Consider the following 12292-nt stretch of genomic DNA (forward strand, 5'->3'; position numbering starts at 1 on the left):
AGCCTGTGCACTGCAACTAAGTAGGTCCCACTCGCCTCAACTAGAGAAAGCCCACGCGCAGCAATGAAGTCCCAATGCAGCCAAAAATTAATTAATTAATTAATTAAAATAAATAAATAAAATAGCCATGAAGGGTGGCAACTAGGGATGCAAAAAGCTTTGCCAAATTTCAGCTGATAAAACAACTCTGACTAACTTAATTGAATTTGTCACTTGGCACGCACCATGTACTAATGAGATATGGGAGTCAGTAAACAGGGGAAATTTCCCCAGGGAACCAAAACTACCCACAGAAATCAAGTTTATGCTGGGACAAGTTACAGAGCAGCAAGATAAATAGCAGAAGTCTTGGCCAAAAGAGACCTATATCTACAGTTATGAAGGAAACACATTAAAATAAAAGGGATTCTTAGTTGTGGAAATGCCACCTGCTCTTTAAAACTGGGAAACACCCAAGGATTTGATTCAGGAAATTTATATGCAAAACTTTAACCGTCATAATACCTACTTTTAACATATTTACTTGGGGTGAAGAGCTCGAGTTACAGATTTCCCAACATAATTTTGTAGTAGGAATATTTCCCCCATGATGGTTATGGTAAAATCATGAGATAACATAAAATAAAAATTGAAAGCAATATGAGTACCAAGCCCTTCAAAATGGCAGGAATTGCATTCATTTATACATTCAAGATTTACTGAGTGCATGTTGTGTTCTAGGCATTGCCCAGAGTCCAGGAGACACTGAGGTAAATAATAACTTCTACCCTCATGGAACTCAGAGCCTGGTTGGGACAGACAGTCCTATCGATGCTCAAACTGCTCTTTGAGTATCAATGAGCTGTCAGGAAAAAGCTCTTCAGAGGAAATGAGGGATTAGATGTTTGAAGGGAGAGAAACTTACCAGGCAGAAAGGGGCCGAGGAGAAGAGACCCCAGTCAGAGGTACAGCCTTCACAAGGGCAGTGTGATGTGACCCCCACTGTATTCAGACTGATGGTATGCAAGGGGGAAAATGCAGGAAACGGACTATTAAAAAACCAAGTGGGAGTGCTATTCACAATAGCCAAGACATGGAAGCAACCCAAATGTCCATCGACAGATGAATGGTTAAAGAAGATGTGGTACATATATACAATGGAATACTACTCAGCCATAAAAAAGAATGAAATAATGCCATATGCACCAACATGGATGGACCTAGAGATGATCATACTAAGTGAAGTCAGACAGAGAAAGATAAATATATGCTATCACTTAAATGCCGAATCTAAAAATATGATACAAATGAACTTATTTACAAAACAGAAATAGACCCACAGACATAGAAAACAAACTTATGATTACCAGGGGGGAAAGGGAGAGGAAGGACACATTAGGAGTTTAGTATTAACATATATACACTACTATAAAACAGGTAACCAACAAGGACCTACTGTAGAGCACAGGGAGCTCTACTCAATGTTTTGTAATCACCAATAAGGGAAAAGAATCTGAAATATATATATATATATATATATATATATAGAGAGAGAGAGAGAGAGAGAGAGAGAGAGAGAGATGTATAATTGAATCACTTTTGTACACCTGAAACTAACACGACATTGTAAATCATACTTCAATTTTAAAAAATTAAATTAATGATAAAAAAAAACCAAGTGGGACTTGTGAAGGGCTTCGTAATACCTGCTCTGTTTTCTAATATGAGTGACAGAAGACATTTAAAAAGTGTAAACAGTTGTTGAAGTAAATGGGAAAACCTTGGTTCATTGGATCCAAATGATTTTTTATTTTTATTGACCTATCTCTGCAGCATTCTGGGTTTATGCTGTATTTTGAAGACATCTCCTTAAGTGGGCAGACAGTGCCTTGTTCATAGGTAGTTCCAACAACCTTTTTTAGCAAATGCCCATCTTCTTAACTGTGCTGTGAAAAAGCGTTGAATCCCACCCCCCGTAGAAAGTAGACTGCATTCTCTGCTTTCTACATTCGATTAAGAATAAAGCCTTTTGTGTTTTAGAATGAATTTGTCAGCAAGGCGAACAGGAAGCAGTAAACAAAAGTGCTGTGAAACTTTACTCTCTGTGGCAGTATGCTGTCACCTTCAGTGACACCAGAGTCTCTACCCTAAGGAGATGCCATCTCTCCTGTGGCAGCTGGCTTTGCCCTTACAAAAGGAGAGATCCCTTACCTAATAAGGATTAATTCCCTATGCAGCTTTAATAAGGGGCAGGGGTATGTCCCCAGTGCCACAGTGTCGGAAATCTTCCCTGATGTAAATTGAACATTACCTTCTAGAGCTAAAGAAAGCTCTATTTCCTTGGGTTCTTTACTCCGCTTAGTTCAAGCTAATATAGTAATTTTGTTTTCTGAAAATGTTAATGCTGTTTACATTCCTGGAGCTAGGCAAGACTCTGGAGTCCCATTCAAAGTTCATGGCCTCAAAGTTATGGTAAATGCTCAGGAGAAGTTCAGTGCCAAGAACGTGGCCTTGGAAAGGTATTTCAACCATAGGAAAATATCTGTTTCTTTTGAAAGCTAGAAAAAAATAGTTCATCAGTAATATGGCTATTAACATATTGCCCACTTCCAGATTTTCCCTTATTACAAACCCTTTTCTTTTTAAAAGCATATGTTGTCTTATTTATTTATTTAGTTAGTTAGTTAGTTAGTTAGTTATGGCTGCGTTGGCTGCAGCGAGCAGGGCCTACTCTTAGTTGCAGACTTCTCATTGCGGTGGCTTCTCTTGTGGAGCACGGGCTCTAGGCGCGCAGGCTCAGTAGTTGTGGCGCATGGGCTTAGTTGCTCCGTGGCCTGTGGGATCTTCCCGGACCAGGGCTCGAACCCGTGTCCCCATCATTGGCAGGCGGATTGTTAACCACCGGGCCACCAGGGACGTCACTGTACAAACTTTTTTGGTCTTGTTCCATTCATATAATTTGCTGTGAAGAAATTTTACCGTCTCCTATTTTTTTAGAGATACTATTTACTTATTTGATGTTGAATTACCATTTCAGACAACTTTTTTTTAAATTTTATTTTTAATTACAATGTATTAGTTTCAGGTGTACAGCAAAGTGATTCAGTTATACATACATATATATGTATGTGTGTGTGTGTGTATATATATATATATATATATATATATAGAGAGAGAGAGAGAGAGAGAGAGAGAGAGAGAGAGTCTTTTTCAGATTCTTTTCCTTTATAGGTTATTATAAGATATTGAGTATAGTTCCCTGTGCTCTACAGTAGGCCCTTGTTGTTTATTTTATATACAGTAGTGTGTATACGTTAAGCTCCTAATTTATCCCTCCCCCCCCATCCTTCCCCTTTGGTAACCATAAGTTTGTTTTCTATGCCTGTGAGTCTCTTTCTGTTTTGTGTATAAGTTGGACCTAGAGACTATCATACTAAGTGAAGTAAGTCAGACAAAGACAAATATCATATGACATCGCTTATATGTGAAATCAAAAAGAAAAATTGAACCCATTTCAGACAACTTTTACACGAGGCTCCTTTTTGTATCATCCGTGCTCTTCACAAATTCTGACCACATTAGCAAAAATCTCTCCACTCTTAAGCAATGTCTTCTCTAATATACTGTAATAGAGCACCAAAAGTAGAAGGCTCGAATTCCAGACTAACAACTGTCATTCATGAAATGAGACCTTAAAATGTCATTTAACCTCTGGGCCTTAGTGTCCCCACTTTACAGGTGTGTCCCTGCTGATCTTAGTGTTGTTTGTAGATCCAATAGGGAAAACGGACCTAAAAGCCTGTTGTATTATAAATTTACTCATTTATTGGATAACATAATTGTTGCTGTGTCTAAAATGCAAAGTTGTGCTTCAAAGATTATGTTTTTATTCAATGCTAAGGCTGACTGAAAGCATTCTTACTGGGAGCTAAACCCTGGTGAATTTGATACAGGCATTAACTTAGATAACCTACAGGAAGGGGACGGTTAATATATCCTTCAAACATCTCATTTAGTATCAACTTTCTCTTCTGAAATTTTGATAGAAGGGCTAATCAACTCAAGATAGAACCCCTGGGTGCATGTCTGCTGTGCTGAGATCCAGAGATGATTTGTGTCACCCGTGTACTTTAGAATTGAGTTTTGGCAAGTTATGAAATTGACAACCTGCAGTGAAAATTTCAAAACACATAGACTCTTTCTCAGATTCACTGTTTCACTTCTTAAATGTGAGTCTCAGAGATATCTTTTTGTCGCCAAAAGTTTTAGATCTGCTGAAAAGCCTGGGCAAGTATTCGATAGGATCCCTCGAGTTCCATGCTAGCAGCAAGGCAGAAATAGTTTTGGCCTGGCAATTTCAAGGCAGGTGTTACCCGTTGGTTGCCTGAACCATGGAAAAACCTCCCTCTGGTCTTAAAAATGCCTGATTTGAGTGACACTATCTCCTGATGGGCCTACCATGGAGAATTAGTTTCAGAATGCACTTATAGGAAGTGGACTGAATGAAGTTACTGGATGAATTAGGAATGTATACTTAAATACTGAAAAAAGTCTGCCCAAAACAGCAATCTTGGTTTTGGTTTCACTGAAACTGAACTGCCCTTTTGTCTTGTTTTGTTTTGTTTTTTTTCTGATGGTATTTAGCCAGTGGGTTCAGCTGCTTATATGGGAGATTGTGGTTCATGATAGTAAAATCAGGGCATGGGAAGTCCTTTATAAAATACAGTCTTATAGCAATGAAGGCAAAATATTACACTATGTGTTAGTGTTATGGATCTAACCAAAGACTAGAAAATATATGTGTGACCTGCTTTCTGAAATATAGGTTTTCCTCACTTTGAAGAATAGAAACCATCCAGAAAAGCTGGATATAAGTCTAGTTAAGTTTTATGGTGGTCTTCCATGGTTTAAAAAAGTGATGTGAATTATAGTATTGGTTTAAGTGTAAAGCAGATAATGAAGACTCTTCAGTGGTTATTGCGAGTTTGAGGGTCATGTCTCCCTTGAAAGTCTTATACAAACTAAATGTCTCACCTAGAAAAGTGAATAAAGGGCACACTGCACAGTTGGGGTTGTAATTCCGTGGGGCTCCATTTCGCTGATGGACCCCAGTCCTCCAGGGTTCCCCACAGTGCTTATGTGGAGTGACCCACCTTGAAGATCTTTTCGTTTCTAACTCTCATTTTGCAGCTTTCCCTTTTCTATAGACAAATCCTAGCAAATCTGTTGTGAGTTCTTTCTTACCACCCTCCCTACTCCTGAAGGCCAGTATGTCTCTGAATAAGTGTTGATCTTGACCAGAAATGGCAGGAGTGAGAGCCGTCATTTACTGGGTGTCTAACCTGGGCAGGCAGTGTGCTGAATGCGTTATATACAATAATACTCATGTCTCCACATTGTTTTGAGGTGTCTTGGATGGTGGGTGCGCACCACGGAGCATCCCGCTGACTCAGAGGAAGGGAAGAAAAAGACACTGTCTGTATTTCAGAGATACAAGAGATGATGGACCCACACTTCTAATTTTGTCCAGGAACCCCCAAATCACTGATTAAGAATGTCAGACTGAGACAAATAGCATATGATATCACATATGTGAAATCTAAAAAAATTATACAAATGAACCTATTTACAAAACAGAAATAGATTCACAGTCATAGGAAACAAATTTGTGGTTATCAAAGGGGCAACAGGGGAGATAAATTAGGAGTTTGGGACTGACATATACACACTACTGTATATAAAATAGGTAATCAACAAGGACCTACTGTATAGCACAGGGAACTCTATTCAATATTTTGTAATAACCTATAAGGGAAAAGAATCTGAAAAGGAGTATATATATCTGAATCACTGCTGTCCACCTGAAGCATTATAAATCAACAATACTTCAATTAAAAAATGTATGTAAAAATTTTTTTAAAAAGAAGGCCAGACTACGTGTGTCTCTCTAGGTTCCCGCAGAATGAGAGGATGGCTTTAGATCAGGTGCTCAGCCTCCCCATTCACCCTTTGGGCTTGGCTGGAGTTGGAGGTGAAGCAGCCTTCCAGACCTTCTTACTGAGAAATCTCACTTCCCTTCCTCACTGCTCTGAAATCACTGCTGTGCTCCTCTGACTGCTGCCTTTTGCTTTGCTTTGTCCACACAGGTAACGACACTGACTCAGGAGGTGTCCCAGTTAGGTAAAGACATGAGGACTGTGATGCAACTTCTAGAACACGTCGTGTCCCCCCAGCAGCCCGCTCGGTTTTGCTCTCTGCACACCACCTCTGTGTGCCCCTCCAGCTTACAGACCAGGATGACCTGGAGCACGCACCAACCCTGTCTACACTTGCAAGCAGGCGGAGCGGCTTATACCCAAGCCCAGCTTTGTCATGGGAATGTCACCCCTGACATATGGAGTGTGGACCCCTCCTCTGTGGGGAGCAGCCCCCAGCGAACTGGCGTTTACGAGCAAAATCCTGAAGGCGGTGAACTGTATCATTCTCCGAACCTTGATTATTCACCTGCCCACTACCAGGTCGTCCAAGAAGGTCATTTGCAGTTTTTAAGGTGCATCTCTCCACAGTCAGACACTACGCTGATGCCTCTGCAGTCCATCTCGGCCACTCTCTCGTCCTCTGTCTGCTCCTCCTCAGAAACATCTTTGCACCTGGTTCTCCCAAGCAGATCAGAGGAGGGCAGCTTGGGCCAAGGAGCCATGAGTTCCTTCAGTCTGGAAAACCTGCCAGGATCTTGGGACCGGGAAGGAAGGACATCCGTCTCTACTGAGCCCTCGGAGAACTTTCCACTGGAAGTTGTTGCAAGCCCCGCAGAAGTGAAAGATACTAAAGCCATAAACGTATGACATTAGGGCACGTGAGGCAGCCACCAGTTTCAGCTCCATCACTGCATGACAGCCCTGGTTTGCCTTTCTTGCCTCTAGCAGCGTGAAGACTGGGCAAGGCTGGGAGACCTGTGGAAGAGAGGATCCGGGGAAAGGCAGAACCACCTCCAGACTGTAGCAGACACTTCCTGGATCCTAGAAACAAAACAGGAACATTTTCCTGTACAGGCATTAACTTCCTGGTCTGTTTGACAGACTTTGGTAAAAGTCCAAAGACCCTGAGGGTCTGAGCAGCTAGAAGTCCCAGACAAAGAATGTGTGGATTCATTTTGTCCTAGGTGGCTTTTGTGAAGTGCAGCAAAGTTTTATCCTGAGTGCCTGTGTGTCACTCCTGAACAGTATCCATAGGACTGTGGGACCTGAGAGTGCACAGCTCTTGCTGATCTATTTTTCAAATGCAGAAGGCAAAGGGACACTTATCACTGCATGTCATCTCCTAGACAATCAGTCACACAGAGCTGGTGGCCAGTGGTCAGCTATTGCACGTTATTTGCCATGTAAATGAATATGTCTTTATTTATCACAAAAAAGACACTATTTTTATATCCTTGGTATGAAATATGTATTTAAACTATTTAAACTATTTATAAAGAAATGAATGTTTTCATTTTGGTAAAAAAAAAAAGCTTGCCGTTTTAACAAGAAATGCACTACTGTTATGTATAGTAGATCAAAAATTATTATTCAGAGGATGTAGTTTTGAAAGGAAGCCCCCCCCCTTTATCTGCATGCAGTTTGCAACAAATGTATCCTCACGCTTCTGGATTACAAAAGAAAAGTGAGGTCATATTTCATTAATGAAGTAAAAACCTGGACTGAGTGTCTGGCATGGTAGGGGGAGGCGGGGAGTCCACCTGGTCTCTGGGGACTCAGGTAACAACCTGAACTGAGGCTGCCCTCACTGTGCCTGTGTAAATGTCTCTCCTTCAGCCATCTTACTTCGTGGTTCTGGAACCCAAAACTGGTCTGGGGAATATGAGATCGCAACTACATTGAGTTATTTTGGCCTCAAAACGAGGAAGGAAACCTTGGGTGTATCCTTCCTCTGTGCTGTTCTTTCAGGAGCGCTTGTGTAGACCAGTGAAAATTCCAAAATGAAGCTGAGACTTCAGAGTTCCGATTTGTGAGAGGGATGCCAGCTTGCTTTGGATCAGCACTTTAATTATTTTTCTTTAAAACGCTCAACATTGCTGTAAGTCATGCAGAGCAGGTGTTTTCATTCTCATTTTGCAGAGGAAAAATAAATAAAGCCCCAGCAATTACACAGCTAGGGAGCTAGAGATAGTCTAGAACCTATAGTGCTTTCTACATCTCAACCAATACCCAAATTCAGATGCTGGCGTGGTAATGATGTAAACGCCTTCACTTCAGGTTTACTTGATGTTTAAGAACATTTCAGGGCTCATCATCTCAGATGTTCTTATAAAACATATTGAATTCACATTCTGGAGTCACCCTGTTCTTATTTCCCACCACAAAGCATAAACAATTTGAAAATTGTATTATTAAGAACATGTACACAAAGCAAGACTTCTGGTGTGTGACTCTTATATCCTAAAATTGGCTACAGTAGCAGAAAGAAAATAAACCTTCTCTAAGAAAAATGGCAACAGTACATGTGTCTGAGGCAGATCACTTAAGACTCATGTCTTCTCTTCCCCCAGGTCCAAAATTCAATCTCTCCCTACCTAAGTGAAAGGGAAAATTGAGGCAAAGGCAACCTGCTGGATTTAATGTATTTATTTGTAGTCACCCTTTTTGCTTATCCTGACCTAAGTCATCATTTTAAGTACCATTCAAATAGAACTAAGTGGTGTTTGTTCATGATTATCTTTCTGGCAAACTAGCACTACCATTACTGATGCTAATAACGATGACTGACATTCTGGTTTTTGAGTACTGACTATGTACCAACACGTGTTTAGGAATTAACGCATGTTATGTTTCCTTACATAGTAGTCAAACAATGCTAAAAGTTCCTTATTATTTTATCCCCATTTTGTAAATGAATAATTGGGACACAGATTCTTTAATTTGCCCAAATCCCACTGTTTTCAGTAATAGCCCCAATACCCCCGTGACCACTCTGGGTACCCCTCCCTTCATGTCCAAATCCATTCCTGCTGCCTTTTGAAACTGTACTAGTAATTAATTTCCTTTGAAATCCATGAATAAAATAAAATAAAATATTTTTTAAAAGCATACATAAGGGATAAAGTAGTCAAGCTCCAAGGATTTGGGAAAGTCGTGGTGAAATGCCTGGGAACATGCCCATATTTTTCCAGCTGGTTACCTTCTTCGTACCTACTCCTAAGAGCTGACTTTAGTGGTTTTAAGAACCAGCTGCCCAACGTGGGCAGGTCTGCAACTGGACAGGAATGAGCAAGCACATGGGAGAACTGGGGGTTCCCATTGCTTCTTCCAAAATGGCACCTGCCTCATGTGAATCAGCCTCACCTTATTCCTTATTAACCTTTCCCCTCATCAACCATTATGCTGACAAACAGGACTCTCCCATATCCAGAGCAGCTCAGAATGACATGTTCTGGATTTTTCTTTGTCTGTTTATGTGTGTTGTGATATTATTCTAGGAAATGAGAATTCCAAGTTCTAGTTGTTTGATTTTCTAAACACTGTTGCTATACAAATAGCAGAGGTCCTTGCAGTCTGCTCAGAGATACATTTTTGTATCCGTACATTTTCCTCACCTCCCCACTCTCCCCTAAAGAAGTAAAACAGAGATCTAGAGGGAAGAGAAACACTTAAGTTCTTTGTCAAGTATATTTTCTTAAAAATAATATTGGGGACTAAATTTTTCTGTGTAGTTCTATTTAAGAGAGCCAAATAGACAGATTACATAAGACTTTATATTGATACAACGTAAGAAGAAATTTCCGGCAATTATAGCTACTTACAGATGGAGTTTATTGCCTTAAGAGGTGGTAAAATCAGTAACAAATTGTCCTCTCAGAAGTTGCTTAACTACTTGACAGGAATATTGTTTTCCAGAAGGGCTCTATATTCAGTGTGAAATTAGCAGAATCCCTGCATCAGAATCACATAGGATAATTGTTTAAAATGCAGAAAATCTAACTTAACCCAGTCCCTTTGAATGGGGCCTGGGAATCTACCATTTAGTAAACTCCCTGGGTGACTTACATGCATTAAAGTTTGAGAAATATTGGTCTAGAGTCTATAGTAATAAAAGATTGAGTCCTAGCTAATTTATACCTAAGTGGGCTAGCACCTAAATTTTATTAAAGACAGTCCCAGGTCTATAATTGCATAACAGAGATGTCAGGTTAACCCTGTATCAGTAGTTCTAAAATTTTAGTTTAAATAACATATTTCCAGGGGCTTTTATTAAAATAGAGATTTCAAGGCCTTGATGCCTAAGATATGGGCTGGGTCCCAAGTGATTCTGATACAGATGTTCCAGGGAACAAACTCTAGAAACATGGCCCTAAGCAGTGTAATCATCTCAATAATGAAAAATTAGACCAACTAGACCCAAACCAATTACAGCTGATGATTGCATGCAATACTATTTCCATATAGCTCCTAACACATCGTTGATTTTTTCATGAAAGTAATTGATCATTTTCTCCAAGAGAGCTCTGAACATTCACTCACTGTTTCAGCTCTAATGATTGAGTGCCTACTATGTGTCATGCACCAGTACCTCCTGATTTGTTGTGGATGTCTGAGTTTCATTTGGATTTTCTAGAAGGAAAAAAGTGAAAATGGCATTTGAAGTCTCATAAATGGGTCAGTTCTGCTGGATAGGGAGAAGCATATTTGGATGTGAAGCAAGCCAACTATTTGGTTGGAGAATGACCGTTGCTATGGATGCCCCCCGTGTGGAATGGAACTGCTCTTGTCAAGATTATGATTTTATCCAGAACAGTGAAACTAGCTTGTTCCAAATAGTTCCTGCTGAGGCTGCTTCTTCTCGTGAACTGTGTAGTTCCTTTCCTAAGGGCATCCTTATCAGTCATTGCCTTTATAATTTATAATTCTCCAAGTGTCATCTTCCTCAGATCATCGCCATCACTGACAGTAGAGCCTCAGCACATGCACAGGCTCAATTAAAGGCTGTTCCAAAGACTTCCTTTGCCCACTGCTTTCATCTTATCCAATGACAAATGCTACAAGTAAACAGGATGCTGAGAAAGGAACAAGCATTTTGGTGGAACGCAAATGAGGGTTTGCGTCCAGCCATTGTTTCTCTTGCTCTGGGACCTCGGACAAGTTCTTTAGCACTTCTGAGACTCACTTTCTCCATTTGAAAATCGAGAATTAAACTACATCTAACCTGCGGAGACTTTGTAAAGATTTAATGACGTAATTTATGTGAAAGCACACTGCCTGATACCTGATGAATGCTAAACAAATGTCAGGTCTCTCCCCTGGCTCTCTTCTACCTGCCTCCCTATGCCCCCCACCCCAGTCTCCCCGTCTCCTTCCCCGACTAATTCCTCCACCCTTCCTTCCCCAGACCTCGCCCCCAGCCTTCTCCCTGGCTCTCCTTTTTCCTCCGTTCTCCCCTCCCTCCCCCTTTCCCTCTGTCCCTCCCGCTCCCTCCTTTCCCCTCCCCTACATGTCCCAGGCTAAATTCTGGAAACTGAGCCCCCTTGGACATTCTCTCTGCATAGGTCAAAATCTAGCTTTTGTACTATGTCCCCGACAATCGACTTCTTCACAGTGTTCACAATTATGTCAACATTTACCTTAAAAAATATATCACTGAGGAAGCACCAGGGGGAAAAAATTGCTCTCTGCTCCTGCTATCTTAGCCCCAACCCATGTGGCTTCTCATTTCTTTAGCTGAATTTTAGTAATTAAAGCCTTTAAAAAAATTTTATTAGAATATAGCTGATTTAAAATGCCGTGTTAGTTTCCACTATACAACCAAGTGTATCAGTTATGCATATACATATATCCACCCTTTTTTTAGATTCTTTTCCCATATAGGTCATTACAGAGTATTGAGAAAAGTTCCCTGTGCTAAAGCCTTTTTAAAAACTCTTCACAATTACAGAAAGATCCAAGACATGTATTCACGAATGTGAATAGTTTACTTAAACATATACATTTTTTGCCCATCAATTTCTTTATGGAATTTTGTGGTTGCTTCATAAATCACACACACACACACGTGAGCCAGGTCCACCACCCTGGGCCACAGAGGACCTGGGCTCTGTCAGCCACAAGCCTCAGAACTTTCTGGCAAGTGGTCTTGCTCTCTTGCCCAGAGCTCCTCGGCTGGAAGCAGAGAGGGTGAAATGTCGGCCACTTCATACGGACGCCTTCAAAGACTCCCCTTGGTCTCCCATGGAGATAGTAGGTCCCACCAGAGGAAATAAGTTAAATGTCATTGCCTACAGTGTGTGTCCTGGGAGAGGCCATTCCTTGGGGTGTGTCATTCA

The 12292-nt window shown here is 40.7% G+C and overlaps 1 protein-coding gene across 1 annotated transcript in view; it reads left to right on the top strand.

Annotated features, from left to right (window-relative positions):
* Nucleotides 1–6824, top strand: part of KCNH8 (potassium voltage-gated channel subfamily H member 8) — a 348245-nt gene extending 341421 nt beyond the window's left edge. Inside the window, exon 16 of the mRNA XM_060100168.1 lies at nucleotides 6126–6824. Coding sequence (XP_059956151.1) covers nucleotides 6126–6824 — 699 coding nt within the window. The remainder of the gene's footprint in view (nucleotides 1–6125) is intronic.
* The last annotated feature ends 5468 nt before the right edge of the window (nucleotides 6825–12292 follow it).

The sequence above is a fragment of the Mesoplodon densirostris genome, chromosome 5, assembly GCF_025265405.1.
Source record: "Mesoplodon densirostris isolate mMesDen1 chromosome 5, mMesDen1 primary haplotype, whole genome shotgun sequence".
NCBI classification, from domain to species: Eukaryota; Metazoa; Chordata; class Mammalia; order Artiodactyla; family Ziphiidae; genus Mesoplodon; species Mesoplodon densirostris.